This window comes from Heterodontus francisci, chromosome 10 (genome assembly GCF_036365525.1).
Source record: "Heterodontus francisci isolate sHetFra1 chromosome 10, sHetFra1.hap1, whole genome shotgun sequence".
In the NCBI taxonomy this organism is placed as follows: domain Eukaryota; kingdom Metazoa; phylum Chordata; class Chondrichthyes; order Heterodontiformes; family Heterodontidae; genus Heterodontus; species Heterodontus francisci.
Genome location: NC_090380.1, coordinates 103,217,340 through 103,242,343, shown reverse-complemented (window position 1 = coordinate 103,242,343; position 25,004 = coordinate 103,217,340). Strand labels below are relative to the sequence as shown.

Sequence of the window (25,004 nt, the reverse complement as noted above, 5' to 3'; positions counted from 1 at the left end):
TGTGTGTGTGTATCTGTCTGATCTATATGTGTGTATCTGTGTGTGTGGGAGGGGGGGATCTGTCTGTTCGATATGTGTGTATCTGTGTGTGTATCTGTCTGTTCAATATGTGTGTATCTGTGCGTGTGTGTGTGTGTATCTGTCTGATCTATATGTGTGGATCTGTGTGTGTGTGTGGATCTGTGTGTGTGTGTATGGATTGGTCTGTTCTATGTGTGGATCTGTGTGTGTGCGTTTAATTCCTCCTTTTACCTTGTTCTATTCTTTTTTAAACGTTGTTCACCTGAAATATCTTCAGGTGTTGGGGAAGCTTCTTAAGTCCTAAAATGTATACCAGCTGACTCCTGTTTCTCTTCAGATAAAAGCATGAGGACATAGAAATAGGAGCTGGAGTAGACCATTGGCTCTTTGAGCCTGCTGCACCATTCAACAAGATCATGACTGATCCTCGACCTCAACTCCACCTTCCCACACAATCAACATATCTTTTAATACCCTTAGTATCCAAAAATCTATTGACTATTCTGCTTGACCTGCTAAATATGTATATATTTAGCTACATATTAATTTCAAAATGTAGATATGTATTTGAAATCAAATTCTTTTGCTGGGAATCTGTCCATTGCCCGGGGTGGAGTTGGGTGGAGGGAAATGTCAGTTTGCGGGCTTTTCATTTTAACAATGTGTCCTCTAATTCTGTGCTCACAGTCAAAGTCAAATAACCATCTCACATCTACATTATCGGAACCTTCCAACACTCTGAAGACCTGACTTGTGTTTACTTCCCATCCGCCTCTCTCCAAAGAAAACTTGTTCAGTTCTGCAAGGCTCTCCTCATTTATTTAAAGCTCTTAAGTCCCAGCACCGTCCTTGTCATTGTCTATTATCAAAGGCATTTTAATAAGCACAACATTACTGAGTTCTTTGATACAAACCAGCTTAGTTCCGCAGGAACAAATGCATTTTAGCCGTGGAAAGCTCTTGAATAAGTCATTTGTTGTAAAAGAGAAAAGTACCAATTTTGAAAGTGTTTTAATTTTACTTGTTATTATCAGGGCAGCACTATGTTAAGAGATCTATCATTGCCGATCGGCACTGGGGAATGTCAGCATTTTAAAAATTATGATAATTGCAGTTTAATTAGATGTAAATAATTCAGAATGTTATGGAAAATAACCAAGTCATTTTTGTGAATTTTTTATGAGAGCCTAGGAAAATAAGTGCAAAAAGGTATTAAAAGTCTGCACTAACAATTACAGTGGTTTCCTATGAAATTCAGATTGTACATTACACAAATATACAAGACATAAACTGAATAACAGTTTGGCTTAGAAAATCAACCGCATTTAGCGCCCGTTTCTTGGGTGCCAAAGGGCCTCTTAAGCCTCCAAAATGGCAGTCGGGAAGCACACGCGGAACACAAGCCAGAAACGCACCAGTCGCCATGTTGGTATAGGCAAAAAAGGTTGACGTCCATGGACCACACCTGAAGCAAGCATTAGCACCTTGGCATATTCAAATAAGGGGCCTAATGCCTGGTTGAGGATTCAGGTAAACCAAGTCTACTTGCAATCTTAACAGGCTATCCTTAAAGGGACCATGTCAGGCTGCTACCAAGAAGCCAAGTGTTAAAAACATACTTACATCCAATCCCATATGTCTTCAGTGGAGTATATCTGCTGTCAAATTATGCTTCCGGCATTGAGCTCTCCTTTAATTTATGCACCACTTCCTCATATACCCCCAGAGCTCACTTACTCATCGATGATTAAATTTTACTTTTGTGAGCGTTATTCTACCGATATCCTCATAGAACTGCTTCGAAGAATGTCTACTCATGTAGCTAATGCCTTTCTAAACTCTTGACAGTGCTTCTACAAGCTGTGGTCTTGCACTAATTTGTCAACACGCCATTCGCCCCTATAAACAAGCATCTGAATAAGCATCTGAATACCCGTTTGGGTGCTCCAAATCACAAATGTGCATCTGTCCAACTTTATATATATTTTAAAAAACTTCCTCAATGATACTTAGGGCAGGATTTTACTGCCGGCTTCTAAACCCCACTGTCAGGCTCAAATGGGGGGGGCAGAAGCCTGCACGATATGGGAAACAGTCCCTCACCTGTGATTTTCCCCAGATTGGCCAATTAATGGCCAGAGGGCAGGCTCACCATCCAATTAAGGCCAGCAGCCGGGCTCTCGAAGGTGAAGGGCAGATCAGTGGCCCTCCAGCTTGAGTGTAGCAGCAGCCTACCATGGCAGGTAGATGTGAGAGTGAGAACATTTCAAAATGGAGGTGTCCTCTCTCCAACATTTTCAAAGTTAAAGTAAGAAAATAGATTCAGCAGCTTGGCCCCCAGTGTGGGGTGGGGGGGGGGGGGGGTGGGGGGTGGGTGGGTGCGGGCAGTGGGGGAGCGGTATGAGGTGGCTGTGGGGTGGGGAGCCCTTCCATAGGACAGCCCTGTGGCTGCTGCCAATCCCAAGCAGGCAGAGTGGGGGGGGGGGTCTCTAAGTCTGTCAGTAGTACTGGCCTCGCCCCCTCAAGTCTGCCGCCAGGAGGCCGCCTCCAGGCAGTTAATCTATCCCTCACCACCTGCGGGGACCTGGAGGCCGACTGGCAAATCCCAGTCGGCTTCCTTCAGTAGGCCTTAAGTGGCCATTAATTAGCCGAATTGGCTACCCACCACTTGTGGGCAGGTAGCCCTACCCCCCACCCCCCCATCCCACATCTGGGAAATGGCCCAGTGCAGGGAACCAACACACTGGCCGGCAGAGCTATTTTCAGCAGCAGCCCACCCGCCTCTATTCCCGGCCCTGGGGGGGCTCAATATCTTGTCCTTAGTCTTTAAGTTATAAACATGCATTGCTATCATCCTGACTGTGTAGGGTTACTGTGAGAATAACTAGTCTTCTGTAAAGTATATTTTTAGTGGCATGACACATGACATCCCAGTACAATAGCCCTAAAGTGACACTGTAGGTTACTAATAAACTCAGTAAGAGTTTATCAAGTGTAATTTCAGGATCTATGTTTGTGATGATCGTACGGTTGAGTTGGGCTGTGTATGCACAACACTGCATACAGTATTAGGCTATATTCTTTTCAGTAGAGGCTGAATCAGCCGGGATGACGGCCGTGAATAAAGCAGAATGACTACGGTGCAATTAAAATCAATGGTGAGGTGAAAATCTGTCAAATCTGCACTTTTGGTGTTGCAAAATAGAGATGACAGACTTCCACCATGCTCAGAAATTATACGCATCATGACATTGAGCTTCTATTGGCCAGCAGCATTCATTTTCTGGATTTTGTGAACTGTAGATCCCACTGCCCGCAGGAATGTGAAGGGGGTGCCATCAACTCGCAATAGGTACTCCAGCCAGTGGACGTTGAACAGACCCCACCCTATTGTGTCTGCTCACACGCTGACGACTGACTGGAGAATGCCGACACCACACGTAGTGGGATCTGTAGATAAGGAGAGCGACAGCTACAGTGTCAGTCCATCACAGGACACAGGTATTGCCACACTGTTACCGAGGAGCATTCAAGCAAATTGTTATTTGGTAGAAAATGTTGGATGTTATTCAGTACAATATCATTTGAGATACAGATCATGGGCTTAGCAGTTGAGGGAGTGAATCACAGGACTTCATCCACATGTTGAAAAGGTAAATAAGTAACAACCAACAAAATAATGGGTAATATATGACTTTTACATGCAGGAAAAGCCCTTCTGCATTAGCAATGGAGCAATTTTTGTTACTCAGGTGTACTCTGAAATGTATTCGGCAATATATCCTCTGCTGCTGCACAGACGGAGAAGTCATCAGCAGCTGCAGCTAATCTTCATCATTAGCTACATGTTGAGAATGTCACTATAATGTGACACCTATATATAAAAAAAACTTGCATTTATATAGCACCTTTCACGACCTTTCTCAACCTCAGGATGTCCCAAGAGGCTTTACAACCAATGCTTTACTTTTGAAGTGTGCTCGGTTCCAGTCCCACTCCATAAACTTGAGCACAAAAATATAGGCTGACACTCCAGTGCAGCACCAAGGGAGTGCTGCACTGTCGGAGGCACCACCTTTCAGATGAGACCTTGACCCAAGGCTCCCTCTTTTCCCTCAGGTGGATGTAAAAGATCCCATGGCACTATTACAAAGAAAAGCATGGAGAGTTCTCTTGGCTGATCAGGGCAATATTTATTCCTCAACCAATGCCTAAAAACAGGTTATCCAGTCATTATCACATTGTTATTTGTGGGAGCTTGCTGTGCACAAATTGGCTGTCATGTTTTCCACATTACAAGAGTGACTCCACATCAAAAGTACTTCAGTAGCTATAAAGCACTTTGGTATGACCTGAGGTCAAGAACGGCACTATATAAATGCAAAGTCATTCTTTCTTTTGACAGCAGGGTTAATCACGTCTGACACTCGCCCATTCCATGCTAGTGTACAGGTTGTGTGGAGATATCGCATTGTCTGACTTAAGTGAAGCTCTCGGATGACATGAAGGTTGGCCCCAATAAACTTTAATCATCTGGGAGAAAACCTTAGTAGTTTAACTGTGTTTTCATAGAATCATCTGGTTGTACAGTACAGAAGGAGGTCATCGTGCCTGTGCCAACTCTTTGAAGAGCCATTCAATTCATCCTGCTCCCCTGCTTTTTCTCCAGAGCCCTGCAAACTTTTCCTTTTCAAGTATTTACCCAATTCCCTTTTTAAAGTTATTTTAAATCTGCTTCCGCCGCCCAGTCAAGCAATGTATTCCAAGTCACAAAATCTCACTTGTGTAAAAAAAAAAATTCTCCTTCGCTCCCCTCGGGTTCTTTTGGAAAATATCTTTAATCTGTGTCCATCTGGTTTCTGACCTTCCTGGCAGTGGAATTAATTTCTCCTTATTTTCTCTATCAAAACCCCTCATAATTTTGAACATCTCTATGAGATCTCCCCTTAACCTTCTCTGCTCTAAGGACAACAAATCCGGCTTCTCCAGTCTCTCCACATAGCTGATGTCCCTCATAGAACAGTACAGGTCATTAAGCAGATGGAGTCTGCACTGGCTCCCCAGCTCTTTCCCCAGATCTGTGCAATTTTCTTTACTTTCAAGTATTTGTCCCTTTCTAAGGCTATTACTGAATCTGTATCCACCACCCTAACAGGCAGTGCATTCCAAATCCTAGCCATTCATTGTGTAAAAAAAAATTTTCACCTCATGTTTCCTCTAGTTCTTTGCCAGTCACCTTAAATCTGTGCCCTCTGGTTATCAACCCTTCTGCCATTGGAAACAGTTTCTCTTTATTTACTCTACTTAAACCCTTCATGATTGTAAAGACCTCTTTTAAATCTCTTAACTTTATCTGCCCTAAGCAGAAAACCCCCAGCTTCCGTAGTCTACCTGTGTAGCTGGCACCTAATCCCTGGAACCATTCTAGTAAATCTCTTCAGTACACTCTCCAATGCCCTCATGTCCTTGCTAAAGTGTGGTGCCCAGAACTGGGCACATGGCTCCAGCTGGAGCTGAACTAGTGTTTTATATAAGCTTAGCTTAACTTCCTGTCTTTTGTACTCTATGCTTCTATTTATAAAGTCCAGGATGTCGTGTGCTTTATTAACTGCTTTGCTAATCTGTCCTGCCAATTAAAAAAATTTGTGTACAAGCACCCCGGGTCTCTCTCTTCCTGCACGCCCTTTACGATTGTACCATTTCGCTGGTATTGTCTCTCCTTATTCCTCGTACCAAAATGTATTACCTCACACTTTTCTGGATTGCATTGTGTCTTCATTGTGTGTACCCATTCCACCAGTCTATGTCCTCTTGAAGTCTATTACTATCTTCAGTGGTTACTTCAGTTCCAAGTTTCATGTCTTATGCAAATTTCAAAATTGTGCCCTGTACCCCCAAATCCAAGTCATTTATGTATACCAAAAGCAGCAGTGGCCCGAGCACTGAACCTTGGGGAGCACCACTGTATACCTCCCTCCAGTCACTTAAACAGCCATTCACCACAACTCATCCCTTGTAAATCTTCTCTGCACCGTCTCCAGGTTTTTCACATCCTTCCATTCGGAATTGAACACAATATTCCAGTCAAAGCCTGACCAGTGATTTATGAAGGTTTAGCCTAGCTTTCTTGCTTTTTGTCCTTTGCCCTTTGGCACAATTGGGCAGCAAGTAGAAATATGAATCTTTAGAGTTTGTTTTTGTAATGAGATGTGTTCTCTTCTATTAGACAGAGCACGCAGTAGCATGGTCTCCACGGAGAGTGCCTCCTCCACATACGAGGAGCTGGCACGTGCTTATGAGCATGCCAAAATGGAGGAACAGTTGCGGCACGCTAAGTTTACAATCACAGAATGCTTCATTTCGGATACATCTTCGGAGCAACTAACAGCTGGGACCAATGACTACACAGATAGCCTGACATCCAGCACGCCCTCAGAATCGGGCATCTGCAGGTTTACCGCGTCGCCACCAAAACCTCAGGATGCAGGGAGGGCTGCAAACATGGCAGTCCCAAAAGCACATCGACCAGGTATGTCAGATTGTCTTGGGAAAGTACCTGAAATGTCTCACTGTTTGCCAGTGTTCAGAAAAGCTTCAAAGACAAATCTGTCGGTTTTAGATTCAGACCAAGTTTGAGGTTCAGATCTAGAATCCACTTCCAAATCCAAATCTGGTGGTTTACTGATGGAGGTATGCCTGATTGCTCGTGGTATTGTGATGAATGTGGTTCTGATCCATGGTGAACTAGTGAAATGTATGGGTGTGATCCATGTTGAACTGGTGTGCACATGGGTGTGATCCACGGAAGCCTCTTCCTAATAGAGACCAAATAGAGAATAATCCCAGCTCAGTAACTGGGTTCATTCAGTTTTTGGATTTGGATGATGTGAATTTTCATCCTCAAATGATCATTTATTGCTCATTCCTAGAATATTGTTATCCACCTGTGTCCCTCTATCCAGCCAGAATGAAGACAGAATGAATGGAATTTTACCGTAAGCTTTGAGCAAGGGAAGAGGCAGTTAGCTCAATGGGTATTAAATATTTAACAAGGGCAGTGTCTCATTTTTTAGTAAGTTTCTGGGCAACAACACTTGCCATTAGCAAAGGAATAAAGAATAGTTAGTTTTTGCTCAAGCATTTTTCTACTGTTGTCGTATTACTGTTGTAAAACAGTCAAACAGCAGAGTCTGTAAGTACAACACCCACCTCAGGCATTCGTGTTCTCTGCTGTGAAACTAATGATAGCTCTGTCTGTGGATCAATGTCTCTTGAGCGGTGGGAATGTTTGGGCACAAAGGTGTCATTAGTGAGCATGTGACTCGATATTTTGAATCTACTATTAATCTCACTTGCATAAGCCCTTGCAAAGCCACTTCCACCCCAGACATTTTTTGTTTGAGTTATTTCCAGTCCTAATCATGCTCACATCCTGTGTCGTGTGCTGGTCATCCAAAATGCACTCTGTATCATAGAATCATACAACACAAAAGGATGCCCTTCGGCCCATCGTGCTTGTGCCAGCTCTCTGAAATAACTACCAATTAGTCCCATTCCCTTATTATTAAAGCTAATCCCACGCACCTTTTCAGGCAATGCACTTCAGATCACAACAACTTTCTAAATAAAATAATTCCTCCTCATTTCACCTTTGGCTTTTTTGAAAATATCTTAAATCTGCGTACTCTAGTTACTGACCCTGCTACCAGTGGAAACAGTTTCTTCCTATCTACTCTAGCAAAACCCCTCATTGCTCAGTCGCAACTGTTTTTTTTTTTCTGTTTAGAACATTTTCAAGGGAATATTTCAACGTTGGGGTGAATTCAGTGTTAAAATTCTTCAACATTAATGGAAGAGAAAATTCATAGCACAGAACATATAACATCTAATCTATAGTGGCAGTTCATCGCAGTCCTGAGGGAGTGCTGCACTTTCCTTGATGGGCCATATGATCTACTGCTGCTCCTATTTCTTGTGTTCTTGTTCCGAACTGTCGTCTTTTGGATAAGACTTTAAACTAGAATAAATAGAACCATGGAATAGTATGGCACAGAAGGAAGCCGTTCGGCCTATCGAGGGCTGGATTTTGTTCCCAGCCCGACGTCGGGTTTCATGGCGTGGGGTGGGGTGGGGGGGGTGGACTGGAAGATCGGAGCGGCAGCAGCTGCCACAGAACCCGACACCAGGATCGCTGGGCCCGATCTTCCCGGCGGCGGGGAAGCTCCGTGGTGGGCCCTTCGCCGCTCTGCGATGGGACCCGACTTTACATACTTAAATTACCTGTTGGCATGAATTAAAATGAAAACCGGAGCGATCATACCTGCAGATCTGGATCTTCAGCATGACCTGCGGCACTCACGCGCCTTCACTTTCCCGTCAAGGGAAAGCTGGCACCACAGAGGTAGGGAAGGGGGGGATCTCTACATTTGTTGTGTAGTGCGGGGGGGTGGGGGGGGAGGGAACGGGGTTAACTCTACAGTTTCTTCACAGGGTTGGCAGCCCATTTCATAATGGCGCCAGTGCCTGCGCAGAAACAGTTGACGCCATTCACAGCGTCGCCGAGGCCACCCCCACCACATGAGGGAGGTGGTCACCTGATTATGATAATGAGTCGCCGGGCTCATGATCGCGGTGAAGTGGTGGCGCGCGGCCCGTGCATGCTGGTCGCCATTGTTTTTCCTCGCTGCCACTCCGGGCGGTGGGACAACAAGATTCAGCCCCAACTGTGTTTGAAAGACCAATCCAGTTAGACTCACTCTCCTGCTATCCCCTATCCCTACAACTTTTCTCTTCTTTAAATATTTATCCAATTTCCATTTGAAAGTCACTATTGAATCTGCTTCCACCATCCTTTCAGGCAGTGTATTCAAATCCTCATCAGTTGTTGCATTAAAAAAATGTTCTTCATGTTGTCCCTAGTTCTATTGTCAATCACCTTGTATGTCATTGTCAAACCAGCTCCCAGAGCATGCAACTACAAATGAACATAATTTTTTTAAGGGTTCTGTGAAGTTTATTATTGCCCAACATCCATTTTTACTGCAATTCCTCAATTTTTACTCTGGCCTTCATTGATTAGCCATTTCACCTCTGAATCAAAAAGTTATTAGGACCTGAGCAATTAATTTGCATTGACATTCCAGTGAAGTACTGAAGGAATGCTACATTGTAGGAGGTGCCATTCATTGGTTAAATCAAATCCCTGTGAGACGAGATCAATTAAAAATTTCAAAACTGAGGTTGATAACATTTTGTTAGGCGAGGGTGTTAATGGACCAAGGAGGGTAGATGGAGTTAAGATACAGATCAGCCATGATCTAATTGAATGGCGGAACAGGCTCGAGGGGCTGAATAGCCTGCTCCTGTTCCTGTGTTCCAATTCTCGTGGTTCAGATGAAAATCCCATACTATTTGAGCTGAGAGCTGAGTGTTATCCTCTTGCTCTGGCCAACATTCATCTCTTAATAAACATCACCAAAAGCGCATTTGTTGGTCATTCATCTCACTGGTGTTTGTATGCAAAATGCCTACTGCATTGTTTATATAAAAACAACCACCACACTTCACAATAGTTGAGTGTGAAAAGCATTTTGAGCCACTTCTGAGACATGATGAGATGCTTTATAAATCTCTGCCTTTCTTTCCCTCCATTTGCTTCTTAAACCCAATAATACTATCAATTTTTCTGGCCTTATCAGCTACCTTAGTTGACATGTCAAGGGCCCATCCTACCAGAGGTAACTGGAAATCATCTAACAGCAATTTTGAGAGTGATAAGTCAGGCAAGACAGAGTTTGTAGTGGAACTAAAGACCTGACAAAATTTAATAGCGCTATTTGTTTATCTAGTAAGTTTGGTTTATTGGTATTGGTTTATTTGAACATTTGTCCAATAGAGGGAGAAGACATTTATCAGTGCCTGCTAATGCATTGTCACTCATCCCTTCAGGAACTTGAGCTCTCTTCCCTCAAACATTATTTTTCTCTCCATGTCTCGAATCCTTTCATGCTAACTTTAGGTTACAGTTTTTGAGACAACATAAGGAATGCGTCCAATTCCCATTCAGGAACCCAAATAAAAATAACTTTTTCCTCAAAGCATTAGAACTGCTTTCCCCCAGACCTTGGAATCTTTGCATTTCAATCACCCTGGGTTTAAAAGGGGCAAGGTCTGGGATGATTGAGTGCCCTCTGAGAATTGGGTTCAGATCTAATCGAGACTAATGGGACCAAAGTCTCTTTGTTTCGCTTCTGGTTGTGAAAAGTTCTACATGAGATGATCTTTAAGAAATCATGAAATGGCAAGTGTGAAGCAGCCCAAAATCCAGCCCTTGATTAACAGCCATAGATTGTGAGGTAGAAGGATGATAAGAGGCACAAGATGTCAGCCGTTGTTCAGTTGGTAGCACGCGTTGGAGTCAGAATGTCCTGGGTTCAAATCTCACTCCAGATTCTTGAGCATAATATCTGGGCTGGTACTCTAATGCAATACTGAGGAATGCTGCATTGTCAGAGGTTCCACCTTTCAGGTGAGATGTTAAACCAAAGCCCATCTGCCCTCTCAGGTAGATGTAAAAGCTCCCACACCACTATTTCAAATTGGGGCTGGGGTTCTCCCCAGCCCCCTAACCAATATCTACCCTTTATTTTTTACTCTGCATCTAGCCCATAATAAATGTAACCTAGAGAAGTGGAAAAATATTCCGTTCCCTAACACTGATGTCCTTAGCTTGAAAGTTAGAGAACTTATAAATACCAAAAAAAGAGAGAAAAGGATGTAAAATGCAGAAACTAACCATGGTTCCAGGGTTTTGATGCACCAGAGACATGCAAATCATTGGTCATTAGATCTTTGCTTCTTTGCTCTCACACGTTTGAAGCAACAAAGATGAAGGCCAGTATTAGAAATGTTTCCAGCTATACTGTGATGGTATGGCACATCACAGACTGGATATTATGCAGAATTACCTTACTCACTTTTTCAGTTCCAAAATGTGCTTGATTTTGTCCTTTCTCCCTCCAGCTATCATTTTTCTCAGAAAGAAAGCTCAAAATGAATCAATATAAATCAAGCTTATTACCTCAATAAATCAGCAAGTACCCAAGAGCACTGAAATTCTAAAATTCTGAATGTGCCAGAGGCCCTGTAATTCCAGACGACTGAAATCACTCTCTTCTTACATGTACACCCCTCCTAAATCTTAATCTATCAGGGATGGATTTGCATGGTCTGGTGCTGTCAGGCTCTGAGGACTCACTGTTGAGTTCACTTGATTGATCAGTGATTGGCTTACAACCATGTCAATGCTCCAAGACTGGGATTTCGATTTGCAGGAAAATGGTCATAAAGCTGTTTTTTTCAGCCAGTGGAGAGGTCTCACCTTCAAAAAGGTTGGTAGGAAGTAGGAAGAGGAGAAAATAATATAATGAAGCACTTAAGCATCAGAAACAGCTTTATCACTGTAATATTAACCGTTAACTACGGCGGCACAGTGGCGCAGTGGTTAGCACCGCAGCCTCACAGCTCCAGGGACCCGGGTTCGATTCCGGGTACTGCCTGTGTGGAGTTTGCAAGTTCTCCCTGTGTCTGCGTGGGTTTTCTCCGGGTGCTCTGGTTTCCTCCCACAAGCCAAAAGACTTGCAGGTTGATAGGTAAATTGGCCATTATAAATTGTCACTAGTATAGGTAGGTGGTAGGGAAATATAGGGACAGGTGGGGATTGCGGTAGGAATATGGGATTAGTGTAGGATTAGTATAAATGGGTGGTTGATGTTCGGCACAGACTCGGTGGGCCGAAGGGCCTGTTTCAGTGCTGTATCTCTAATCTAATCTAATCTTAACCGTCTAAATAAAAGCTTGTCATTAGCATGTCAGTCATTCCTTTCATCCTCGTATTTTCTATCTCCTTAATTTAATTTTACTTTTTTTATATATATTCTAATTTTATACTGTTCCTCCTACTCTGTTCCATCCCGTTTCATGGTCTCGCCTCCCACTGATATTTCCATTCTTACTTACTACAACGTTAATCTCTTGTAATGGTTTCTCCTCCTACACCCACACGGTCACTTCCATTGTGCTTCCATCCATGTTCGCCTTGATCCTCAGCTTCATGTTATCTCTCAGAAACATCATCCATAAACATGAGGTCAGTTTCTACAGAGATGCTGACAATATCTAAATTTGTTTCTCCCAAAATACCCTCAATTCTACGCCTGTCACTGTTGTTATGACCAGGTAAGAAAGGGGTCTAGGGTTCCCTCTCAGCCTTCACCTGGTCTTACAATAACAGGATTTAATTTTAAACACACCGTTTTTTAGCTCCCCCTTAGTGAATCTTTGTTCACTGATTCCAATTTATATGGCAAAGAAACTAGCCAAACAGGTTTTCTTAGGTTTAAAGCAAAAAGGTTGAGCTTTATTAAACTTAAACACTAATTCGGTTAACACCTACGGATATGCAACGTGCCCACGCTAGCATGCATACGCGATACACACATGCAGATAGAGACAGAAAAGAGCAGAAGAAATAAAGTGGAAAAGTTTGAGGCAATATCTGAAGATGGTTTTGGTTACTGTTCTTCGGGCTCGCTGTACAGTCCTTGATTGTAGGTAGGTCTTGCTTTTCATTGGGTCCCAGTATTTTTCTTAAACCTTGTTCGATGTAGGAGACTTTTCTCTCTTGAAGTTTATGTGGCCTCAGTGGGTCCAGAGGCTTGTGAGAAAGAGATGGAAGAAGACAGGGGAGATCTTCTCACTCCCGGTACAAATAGTCTTTTTGTGTTCAAACTCTTTGTACAATTCAGAAAAACCCAGGTTGCCAAGCAGGTTAGTCATGTGACTAGCTGGTCTGACCATGTCTATTTGTGGATTCTCTTGTCTTAGCCAACCCCGGAATGTCTCTTCTTTGCACCTTCAATGTCCGGTGCTCAAAGTCCATTGTGGGTTAAATTGGAGCAGGGAGTAGCCCCTTTGTCCCTCCAAGCACTGTCTGTTAGTATGCAAATGTTTTTCTGGCCATGGCTGATCTGTTTAACAAGTCATTTCCTCGCTCCAGCAACAGTTTAAAATCAATGTTCATATGACAACATTAATATGCCTCCTTCTCGGCAGGTTTGGGGGAGTTGGTGTCTGAATGACACTGTGCTGCTGTATTGTTCAATATCAGATTATGGGCGAGCCAAAACTTCCTCCAATTAAGTAAGACCAAAGTCATTCTGGTCGCCTCTTGCCTCAACTCTTAACCACTGAAGCCCTTATTCATGCCATTCTCAGCTCCAGGCTTAATTTCTTCAATGCTGTCTTTCTGGTCAGAGACCCACCTTATGCAGACTCTACTTCCAGTTGCCAGCATTCGCCAGAGCTGGCGGGCAGCCATAAAGACAGGGCTAAATTGTGGCGAGTCGAAGAGACTTAGTAGTTGGCAGGAAAAAAGACAGAGGCGCAAGGGGAGAGCCAACTGTGCAACAGCCCCAACAAACAAATTTCTCTGCAGCACCTGTGGAAGAGCCTGTCACTCCAGAATTGGCCTTTATAGCCACTCCAGGCGCTGCTTCACAAACCACTGACCACCTCCAGGCGCGTATCCATTGTCTCTCGAGATAAGGAGGCCCAAAAGAAAGAAGAAAGAAGAAGAACTTCCAAACTCCAAAATTCCACTTCCTTTCGCGTATCAAGTCTTACTCAGGACTCACCAATCTTCAATTGCTGTCCATCCTCCAATATATAGATTTCAGGATCCTCATCCTTGTCTTTAACAGCCTTGATCCATCTATTTCTGTGACTTCCTTCACCAGCAGAATCAGGAAGCCTGGCTGATCTGTCCCCTTCCCTAACCCGGAATGGCTGACATCAACTGTAGCACCCCTACTGGCTGAGATCATGGGTTGAATTTTCAAAAATGGGGTCGGGAACCTGACGCCCGGATAATTTCCGAGTCTTGATCCCATGTCCTGTCTGTGTCACTCAGGTGATGCTATTTTTATATGTTAATTAGGCGAGCTCAATGCCCAATTAGTGTTGCCGAGCGTGTCCAGGAGGCGGGAGCTGTCTGCAGAGCATGAGCGGCAAAGGCAGACGGCAGCCATGATGGGGCCTGTCGCTGCCTTGCCAAAGGGAGCAGGCAGCTCCTTGGATGGCCAACAGCATAAAAGAGGAAGAGACATTGTTCAAAGATCCAAATCTAAGGTAATGGCCATGATCCATCGCAAGATTCCCGAGGGACCCATAATTTTTTACATTACAAAAATTAGTTTCCCTTTGCCCCCCTTTGAACTCAACAGCTGAGCACTTAAGTGCACCAGATTGTTCAGGTTCACCGAAATTCAAATTGAAAAGCAGTCCCCACCTCGCCAGGCCCTTAACCCGCTCCTCTAGAAGCTTAATGGGCTGTTAATTGGAGGCGAGCATTTGAAAATCTGGCCCCATCTGTCTCAACCAAGAATGTGGCCATTCAGGTCTGACTGGGTTGGCCACTCACTGGATTTGGGGAGGCTCTTTGTTACAATTTTACATAAAATCTGCAGACTGATACTGGGGCTTAGCGAGTTAAATCACGAGGACAGGCTGCATAAACATGACTTGTGTTCTCTTCTGTATAGAAGGTGATCTGAATGAGGTGTTTAAAATGTTCGGAGGATTCGATAGAGTAGATAAAAAGAAACTATTTCCTCTATTGGGGGACATCAAGAAGAAGCGAACATAATCTTAAAATTAGAGCTAGGCCATTTAGAATGGAAATCAGGATTCACTTTTTCAAACAGAGGGTAGTTAAAATCTGGAATTCTCTTCCCCGAAAGGCTTAGATGCTCGGACAATTGGAGCTCGCAAGACTGAGATCGATAGATTTTTGTTAGGTAAAGGATATGGAGTTAAGGGACAGATCAGCCATGATCTAATTGAATGGCAGAACAGGCTCGAGGGGCTGAATAGCCTGCTCCTGTTCCAATGTTCCTAAGGCAATCTAAGAATGCTCCAGGTAAAGGTCGATGGTTCGTTTATATCTGGTGCTTTCTGGATGGCGTGCAACTTGGTAAATCATAAGACCATTATGCCGAATATAAGCAGGTGAAGCAGCATTTAAGCAGTGCAACCTCAATTGTAGTTTGTATGTTGGACTTGATCGCCATTCATTTCCCCAGGGAACTGTTCGCTGTAACTTCAGCGTAAGATCTCGGCGAAATGGTGTAAAGACACTGAGACTTCTGGATGATTGGCCTCATCTCACAATGCTGTTATCCATACACAGGTTAGCCCTCTTTGCACATACGGAGTAATGTTCCAAAGATTGGAGAAAATCAAAGCAACTAGTGTTAGACTCCCTCACCCAGCCGTGCACATGATCCACCAAGCCTAATCCCACCTCCCTGCTCACTCCCCATAGGTACTTTAATATTCTTCTTTTTCAATAAACAATCTCATTCATTTTTTGAAAAAAATATTCTGGATTGATTCAATGATGATTTATGCCAACGACCTCCACGTTTTAACTGCCTCGTATGTAACCTCTCCTTTAATTTGTCATATAATTATTCTAAAGTAGGTCAACCAAGCAGACAAAAAACTCTGGCTGAAGGTCCTAGAAAGCTGCTTTCCAAATAAGAGAGCACAGAGCTTCGGGTGGTGGCAACACACATCAGGAATTCGAACAAAGCAATCAGCATTCTTGATTCATCGCCTATGTTTCATTCACTCATTCTATTTCCTTGTGCTGTGCATCGGGAGCACTACCTCTGGTTTAAAAAGTTTGCTACTTTCTGGACTCTCCACAGCCTGCTCCCATGATCCCTATAGACCCTCCCTTCACACACCACAACACTGGGATACAGATCCATGTACCCAGTGCTTCAGACACTCCATCTCTGGTATACAGATCCGTGTACTCAGTACTTCAGCCACCCAAACCCTGGGATACAGATCCGTGTACTCAGTACTTCAGCCACCCAAACACTGGGATACAGATCAGTGTACTCAGTACTTCAGCCACCCAAACACTGGGATACAGATCCGTGTACCCAGTGCTTCAGACACTGCATCACTGGTATACAGATCCGTGTACCCAGTGCTTCAGACACTGCATCACTGGTATACAGATCCGTGTACCCAGTACTTCAAACACCCAAACACTGGGATACAGATCCGTGTACCCAGTGCTTCAGACATTGCATCACTAGTATACAGATCCGTGTACCCAGTACTTCAAACACCCAAACACTGGGATACAGATCTGTGTACCAGGTATCCTGACACTGCAACACTGGGATACGTAAATGAAGTAGGACACCAAGAAGACCCGTCCTCCTCCCTTATTGACAAACGTCAGGCAGGCGCAGGCCTAATCTTGACTTTAGTGGGAATTCCACCATGTCCTGGGGCAGAACAATGTGGGCAAAGACCTGCCAAAATACTGCCCTGTTTTTCTCTTCCCCTGAACCTGAGGATTGTTGATTCCACAGGAACAGGGAAAAGGAAAGGAAAATGCCCCCTACTTTAAGAGAGATGTGGAGTGAATGCACAGCGAGATGGGGGAAGGCAATGCCATTCACTGACTGTTGCACATCCTGATTTTATTGGTCCACCATTGGCGACTGTGCTTTCAGCTCTCGACTTTCCTCCCTAACCCCGTCTGCCTCTCTACCTCTCTTTCCTCCTTTAAGATGTTCCCTCAAACTTAATTTTTTGACCAAGCTATTGGTTATCTGTCTTAATATCCCCTTATGTGGGTCAGTGTCAAATTTTGTTTGATAATGCTTCTATAAAGCACCTTGGGACATTTTACTACATTAAGTATGCCATATGAATGCAAGTTATTGTTGTTATTGTATACTTCCATAACACCATGAATAGTTATTGCTGGTTTCTTTAGAGAACAGTCACGGTCCGGGTTTGTGTGTGTGTATCAATTGTTATTTTTCCTTACTGTATGTTACTCTTATATATTCTCTGCATTGAACCCAGATATAAATAGGTGTGTAGAGGGCTCCGTAATAGAGTTCATTAAAGAGGATTTATAATGGAGTGAATAAGAATGATAGAGCTTGCCTAGAGAATGTCCTTTCCCTTTAACACTGAGGCAGGCAACAAAGAACTGATCTGGTTACTCTTTTGGAAACATGATGCTATGCTGAATGTCAACACCAAGGTGCGGCCTCAAGACCTCTGAATTGTTTGTGTTCATTTCACTAAAAGGTATCATGTTGGGGCAGTGGTGGGTGGGAGTGAGAATAGGATCTTCAGCCGACCTGAAAAATACATGAAGTAGATTGTATTCAGATACTTTATGGACAGTTAGCAGCTACTGTGTCGCATTGCTAATATATAGTCCTTCATCTTTTATTCAGGCATTTTCCAAGTTTAAATGTTGAAACTGCTAACTGATGTGCATCTCCCATTTATTACAAGTTCAGCAAATGTTATTGTTCTTGCTTAATTGCGCACATGGTGTAATTAGGGGTGATAGGCTTGCTGATTTGTAGCCCTCTCCAGTAACCTTTGGTATGAATATCTACACTGATGATACTATAGCTAATTTAGAGATGAAAGAGAAGAGGAATATGCTAGGAATTGTCTTTTCAACTAAAGCCACATTGGTTGAATTAAGTTCAGTTGTTTACTAACTAGGAATGATTTCAGAGCTTCAAAATCGGTTGTTTGCTGACCAGTTACTTCAACTCAGTTGCATGCCTTTTTCAGTAACACAAATAGCTTCAGGCCAAAGGGAATAGTGAAGGAACTAGAACTAGCTATGAACTCACTGCCCATGAAGGTGGTAGAAGCAGAGACATTCAATGATTTCAAAAGGAAATTGGATGGACACTTGAAGGAAATAATCTTGCAGGGCTCTGGGGATCAAGCAGGGGAATGGGACTGACTGGATTCTTCTACGGAGAGCCAGCATGGACTCGATGGCCCGAATGGCCTCCTGCTATGCTATAAGTGATGCTATGTAAATGGCTCTAGCTGTGCTTGACAAGAGGTTTCTTTTTTCCATTGTACTCGAAGATGACCATGCCGACAAGGAGGGGAGCATAAATTCGTGGTAGGTGGGTGCTATGATGACGATGCTGGCCCATAGGTGACAAACGTTGTCTACCACAGACCCTCACATAACCAAGTTCCTGGGGAGGGTGGGAAACACGTCTCCTTTCAGTCTCTCTGTAATAAACATTAATTTTTCTAACTTGCACTTGGAATGTGGGTAACATTGGCAAGGCCATACTTATTGCCTGGTGCTAATTGCCCTGAGAAGGTGGTGGTGGGCCTTCTTCTTGAACCACTGCAGTCCTTGTGCTGATCTTACTCCCACAGTTGTGTTAGGTAGGGAATTCTAAGATTTTGACCCAGTGTCAATGAAGGAAACGCAAATCAAAGTCAGGAAGATGGAGGGAACCTGGAGGTGATGGTGCTCCCAGGATATTGCTGCTCTTGTCCATCTCAGTACTAGAGATTACAAGACTGGAAGGTGCTGTTCAAATTAACTTGATGAATTGTTATGGTGCATGTGGTCGATGGCACATACTGCAGCCATAGTGCACCCTACTCTAGTGTTGGAGTGTGTGGATATTAAGCTCGGTGGGGGGAGGGAGGTTTATACTCGTATATAAATGCTAGTATTAGTGATTATTAGCTGTTCCAGTTTAATCAGCACATGCAAAGTAGCCCAAAAAATCAGAATTTATTTCCATTTTAACTACAGGGCCAACTAACTGAATCTTTTTCCTAATATTCTATACAGATTAAGGGAATACTCACATTTATAAATCACCGGTTAGGCCACACTTTAGAGCACCACACTTTAGGAAGGCTGTCAAGGATTGGAGAATGTAGAGGAGATTTACTAGAATGGTACCAGGAAAGAGGCATTTTAGTTACATGGAATGACTACAGAAGCTGAGATTGCTCTCCTTAGAAGAGAATGTTAAAGAGGGATTTAATAGACATGTTCAAAATCATGAAGGGTTGTGATAGGATAAATAAGAAGAAACTAGTTCCATTAGCAGAAGGGTCGGTAACCAAAGGACACAGATTCCAGCTAATTGGTAAAAGAGCAAGAGACGAGATCAGGAGAAATTATTTCACGCATTGAGTTACAATGATCTGGTATGCCTGAAAGGGTAGTGGAAGCAAATTCAATAGTAGCTTTCAAAGGTTAATTTTATAAATACATGAAGTGAGAAAAGTGCAAGGCCTATGGGGAAACAACAAGAGATTGGGACTAATTGGAAAGCACTTTCAAAGAGCCAGCACAGACACAATGGCCAAATGGCTTTCTCCAGTGCTGCAAGTTTCTATGATTCTATAACAGTCTTGTATGTAAAGGAATGACTCAGTTGTGATTGTCTGCACAGGTGACCTTATGCATCTTCCGCCATACCTAAGGGTGGACTTCCTGATTCACAGAGGGGTGGCAGGTCCGAGCAGAGACCTTGGTCAAGGGCACGCCTGTCTGGAGCCACAGAGAAGGAGCACCATGAAACGCACACAAGTCATGGAGCCAATCCCAGTGGAAGCAGCTACCAGGGACACACAGCAATGGCAATCAAGCACCGCGTCGACATTACCTCAGAGGGAGGGAGCAGACCGTGGCAAAGCTCCCAAATTGAGCAGCTCCCAAGAATCTCTACTGGACAATCGCGGTCACTTAAAACAAGGGAACAACCCTTACGCAAAATCCTACACCCTGGTATAACAACCGCATGTCTGTACAAGGCTGTAAATAGTTCAATTTAAACCTACCTTTTTTACTGATTCCAATATTTATAATCAAAGATTTGCCAAAATATTTAAAAAAAAAAATCAAATATTGCAAGGACTTTATTGTGATCCAGGGTGTGACATGTCTGAGCAATTGAATGTCTGTGCATTTTTTTTTAAACAACCCCTCTGATTGTCTGATATGCACAGATCATGGTGTTTTTACTCGTTTCCTATGAAATGCATGGAGGCAGAATACAAAGACATTGACAATAGCAAAAAACAATGAGAGAAAAAAAAACGACTTCTGTCACCCGCTAAAATGAGACGTGAATGGTTTCACTATTGCACAAAAAAAAAGAAAAGCTACATTTGTGGTTGAAACAGCGATCCCTGATTGATTGAAGAGTTTGCAGCCAAGTACGCACGCACCTTTTACAGTTAGTTAGAAGTAGATTCATAGAATGCCACAGCACAGAAGGAGGCCATTTGGTGCAACGTGCCAATGTCCTTCAATTCCATTTTTTTCTAATGTCCATTCGGGTAAGGATTAATGTTATTAAATATTTTTAAAAATGTAATTAATCTATTTAAAGCGACATTACACTGAGAACCCAAAAATCTGGGTTTCAAAGAGAAAGCTTGGCACCTATGTTTCCTTGATTTGATTGATCTACAGTCCACATATATGCATTATATGTGCACATATGTATGCATATATACACATATAGGGCATGGGTATGTGTGTGTATATGTGGTATACATATATATAGTGTACATACATGTATATATATTTGTCTATGTGTAAATGTAAATGGGTCTAAATTTATTTTAGGTAAATAAAAATTAAGAGAGAAAGAAGGAAAACCCAATAATAACTGATGTTCCAGCTACATGTGTGTCTACCTCCTGAAGCTTGCATTGGTCAGACAGGTTCTGGCTTCAAGTTCTAACCAAAGTTTGGTGACCTTTAATTCTTTGCTACATAGTGTGTTTGTGTGTATTTTCTGATGTTAAATTTTAACAGTTGCCTCATGCGGAACTTTTCAGTCTTGTTATAATAAAAAAAGTTTTGAACAACAAAAACAAAACAAAAATATATATATAGATAGATATATATATATGCACTATTATACAAAAGCGTGATTGCTGATGTAAGGTAACTATTGTCCTGAGGGGGTGACTGGTAGTGTTATTTGATACTGAAAGGCTTTCTTATTGTCAAGGTCACTGGTTGCCATTTTCACAGAAACAGAGCCAGTTACTGTGGAATGAGGCCCTGTCTCAAAACAGAATTTCACAAAGCAGAAACAGAATTTAATATATTTGGTAACATGAACCAATAACCCTCATTACAAATGATTGGAATCACGCAATGTGATCCAAAAAAAAAAACTGTTCAATTACATGTGTAATAAAAGCAGAATGAATTTGTTCAGGGGCTATAAACCAATGGCCCTGATTATTATATCTTTTGACGAGAAATGATTTAGACATAGTTTTCAGTGTATGGGTACATGCACCCACATCTCATCAGCTGGTAATGAGAGTACTCAGTGTGTGAAGAGATTTGGACGTAAAATTATTAAGGCCTCGAGCTCTCTTCCCTCCTCCTCTTGTGATGAGGTTTGCCAGCTGTCTAAATCTAGCCTAGGTAGTTTGACTTTTCCATTGGGCTGTCTGTAAACTTCTAAAGCAGCAAACCAGACACCCATAGTCTGCTTCTAAAATAGAAGTTAATTGTTCCCCACAAAGCTTGTCATGCACGACCGTAAGGCTTTTCAATGAATTTTCCTCAACTGCAAAAATCAGAATTCAAGTCTTGATCCAAGCCCTCTGCTCCATGTCCAGCTTTGGTCTTGGGAAGAGGTGCCAGTCCCTGAATATGCTGACTTAACTCAAAGTTTGACTTAGATTATTCACAATAATGAGCAGTTTAATTTGCTTTCTATTCGCTACCCGATCCTCTTCCAAAAGCACAAACAAGGACCATTTTGAAGATTATAGAAGAGAGTTTTGCAGAACAATTTCATCTGATGAAGTTAGATTGTCAGATGCCAAGAAAAAGGTCAGGCAACCAGATGATTGTGTAACATGGTATGCTAAAAAAAAGTTTAAATGTCATTCCATTTTCTGGTTGAATACAATACCTGTCTAAAGAAGCTCCAGCCTAGCACAATTTCTTTTGGAATGCAATGACAGGTTCCAGCATCAATTTTAATCCTGTTACAGTCCAGTTCATGGTGGGTTTCTCTGGAAAGATAAGCTGCATGGACAAATTGCCTCATCTGAATTTATCTCTGTCAGTTCTAGAGGCAATAGGTCTCACTGACAACATCTAGTTGCTGGTTGGACAAGACTTATTGAGTGTACTAGGTCACACAATGTAAGGGCATGCACCAGCTTAACTGAAGGCATAGACATGAAAAATAGCATAGCAGTGGTATCAACTGCAGTAATGACCGTGTTGTTCCCTTTGGCACCATTGTTGCAAAGAAAAGCAATAGGAATGATAGAATTGACATAATTGAATATTATAATGATTCTCTGGTTGAATCTCAGGTCTGCAGGGATGATATGAACCCTCTTTATATCACCTACAGTGCACAGTTGGTGAACAGTCCACCACTCACATGGATATAACTATTTCTCAGTGCAAGATAGCCAGGCTAATTGGTGAGAGGTGAGCTGATATTCACTTGTCTATCATGGATGGATAATGTAGCCAAATAGATGGCATGTCTCTGGAGGTGGCATATTGGCACTAACACATTGTGCCATGGAGTGGTAGGGTGAGGATTTGTGCCTGTGATTCCCCAATATGTCAAATTCTCAATCTTGGTTGTATCAATCAATGAAGAGAAAGTGGTTCCTCACAGTAAGATGGAGAATCAGTGGATGAATCATCTCTCACACCTCCTTGTGGCCAAATTACAAGCACTATTGGAAGCCTACTTGAGTGCTCAGTAGCACCAGAAAACGTGAAACGGGGAGAGATTTTTAAAAAAATTCTGGGAAGTGCAAAGTTATTTAAATAAAGTAGTATAGATATCCCCTATGAGGAGCCTATGTCTATTAGACATGCAGGATAATGCCCTCATGTGCCACATATAATACACATTTAAATGCTACCATTGCACCATGTGTACCGTGCCTTGTTTCACATGTTGGCTCCAGGTGCTGCATTATTAAGATCATAGCTTGCCAGTTTATATTGTACTCTCAACATCAATGCATTTCTTACTGAGTGCAGGTATGTGAATGCAAAGGTTTCTGAATCACAAATTCTGTGAATCTAGTGCCTCATTCAGTGTTTTACAGTCATCAGATTTTCATCAGTTTTCAAACTAACTATTGCAAGCTGTCACACTAAACCATTATGGGCTGCCAACCTAACTATTGCAAGCTCTAAAACTAACCATGGTAAGCTCGCAAACTACCAGATACAGGCTCTTGAGCTAACCAATACGAACACAAAATGTAATCATTGCAGTTAAAAAAAGCAAACATTCAAGCTCAGCATTGTACGTTCCTAAATGAATTCTAGCAATTGCTTAAATTAATCTTTGCAAACACTGAAAGTAGCCTTTGCAAACATTAAAACAAACCATTGTAAGTTCTCAAATTGACAATAGCAAATCCTCAAACTCTCATGCTTCAAACTGACCAAGTTCCACCCACAACCTAAAGACTCAAAATGACAGGTCTCCCTGGGGAAATGTTTTGAAGTTTTTGTTAAGAAAAAGATAACTAAAATAGCTATTTTTCTATTTTTTTGTTCCACATAAGAATTGGAGGAGCACTTTGGACAGAACATTATCCCCAGGAAATTTCCTTCTTTTTAAACCACATAAAACAGTAATGATGATGAATATTATTTATGTATATTCTCTCCAGCCCAATATTTAATTGTCAAAAATCACCACTGACAAAGAAATCCCATTTTAACTTTTTATAATAAGGAATGACTGCACGAGAAAACATATAATAAATTTATTTAAAATAAAAAAATAAATAAATTTTTAGACAGGGTGAATATTCACTTGGCACAAAATGCTCAGGCTCCCAGATTGGGTAAATATTTCTTGGGACATGCAAGGTATCCCTCTGTGCAATTATGCCTCCCTCACTGAGGGAGAGAAAAGGAGGTAGAGAGAGTAGGGCTCTGTTATGATCTCAAAGTAGAGAAATCTCAAAATTGTGCCATAATTTATTGGCCCAATGTCATCTGACCTTTCAGGAATTAAAACCATTGTTCTGTCCCACAACTCTTTTACATCAGTCAGTCTGATATTGATCGCTGTTTGATTGCAAATGGTTTAAAAAAGATTTTTCTTTACTGTTTGTGGGACGTTCCACCAATATTTGTGCAATAAAAACATAATTTTTGCTGCACACCAATGTTTAATGTGTACTTTCTTATGGAACTGGATTTGATGTATTCAGTGATGTATTACACCCACATGCCTTAGTGGGTTTTCACATTTGGTTTCAGGATATGGACGGTCCTGGCAAGGCCACATTTATTCCCATTCGCTGGTTACCCTGAAAAGGTGATGATGGGCCTTCTCCTTGAATCCAGTGGTGATGATGCTCCCATAATAGTGCCTGATTGACACTTTCAGGATATTGATGGAGGAATGGTGATAATGTGTGACTTCAGTAGGGTGCTTGGAGGCAGTTGTGTTCCCACAGCATCACTGCTCTTGTTTATCTCAATGGTAGAGGTTCTAGGAAAGGTAGGTGCTGGCAAACTAACTATAATGAGTAGCTGATCTGCATCTTGTAGATCATACTGAAGCCTGTGTACACCGGAGAGGGAAGGAGTGGATATTGATCCTGGTAGCAGGGGCACCAATCAAGTGAATAAGTCTGTTCTGGATGGTGTCGAGCTTCTTGAGTGCTGTTGAACTGCACCCACCCAGGTATGTGGTAGGTATTCCATCACATTTCTAACTTAAGCCTTGAAGATAGTGGATAGCTTTCAAGAATCAGGAGATGAATTAGTCAGTCTCTGGCCTGCTTTTGTAGCCAAAGTTCTGATAAGGCTGGGGTAGGTAAGCTTCTGGTCAATGGTGACCCCCGCCCCCACCCCGCACCCCTCAAAGATATTGATGATGAGGAATTCACTAATGGTGAAGCCATTGAAGGTCAAGGGGAGATGGCTGTGCTTTCTCTTGTTTGAGAGAGTCATTACCTGGCATTTGTTAGCACAAGCCATCAAGCAGTCTGGCATGGGCTCCTTCATTTTCAAAGAGTTGTGAATAGAGTTAAATACTGTGGAATTATTA

At 42.4% G+C, this 25,004-nt stretch overlaps 1 protein-coding gene across 5 annotated transcripts in view; it reads left to right on the top strand.

The window, feature by feature from the left end:
• Positions 1-19,708, top strand: part of LOC137374264 (cell adhesion molecule DSCAM) — a 555,631-nt gene extending 535,923 nt beyond the window's left edge. The window contains exons 30-34 of one of the 5 annotated variants that reach the window (XM_068040058.1): positions 3,000-3,013; positions 3,325-3,522; positions 6,248-6,550; positions 8,608-8,610; positions 19,368-19,708. In XM_068040058.1, the coding sequence (XP_067896159.1) occupies positions 3,000-3,013; positions 3,325-3,522; positions 6,248-6,550; positions 8,608-8,610; positions 19,368-19,708 (859 nt within the window). Of the gene's footprint in view, positions 1-2,999; positions 3,014-3,324; positions 3,523-6,247; positions 6,551-8,607; positions 8,611-12,846; positions 12,850-19,367 lie in introns of all 5 variants that reach the window. The other 4 variants (XM_068040059.1, XM_068040057.1, XM_068040060.1 and 1 more) reach the window with 4 other exon arrangements.
• The last annotated feature ends 5,296 nt before the right edge of the window (positions 19,709-25,004 follow it).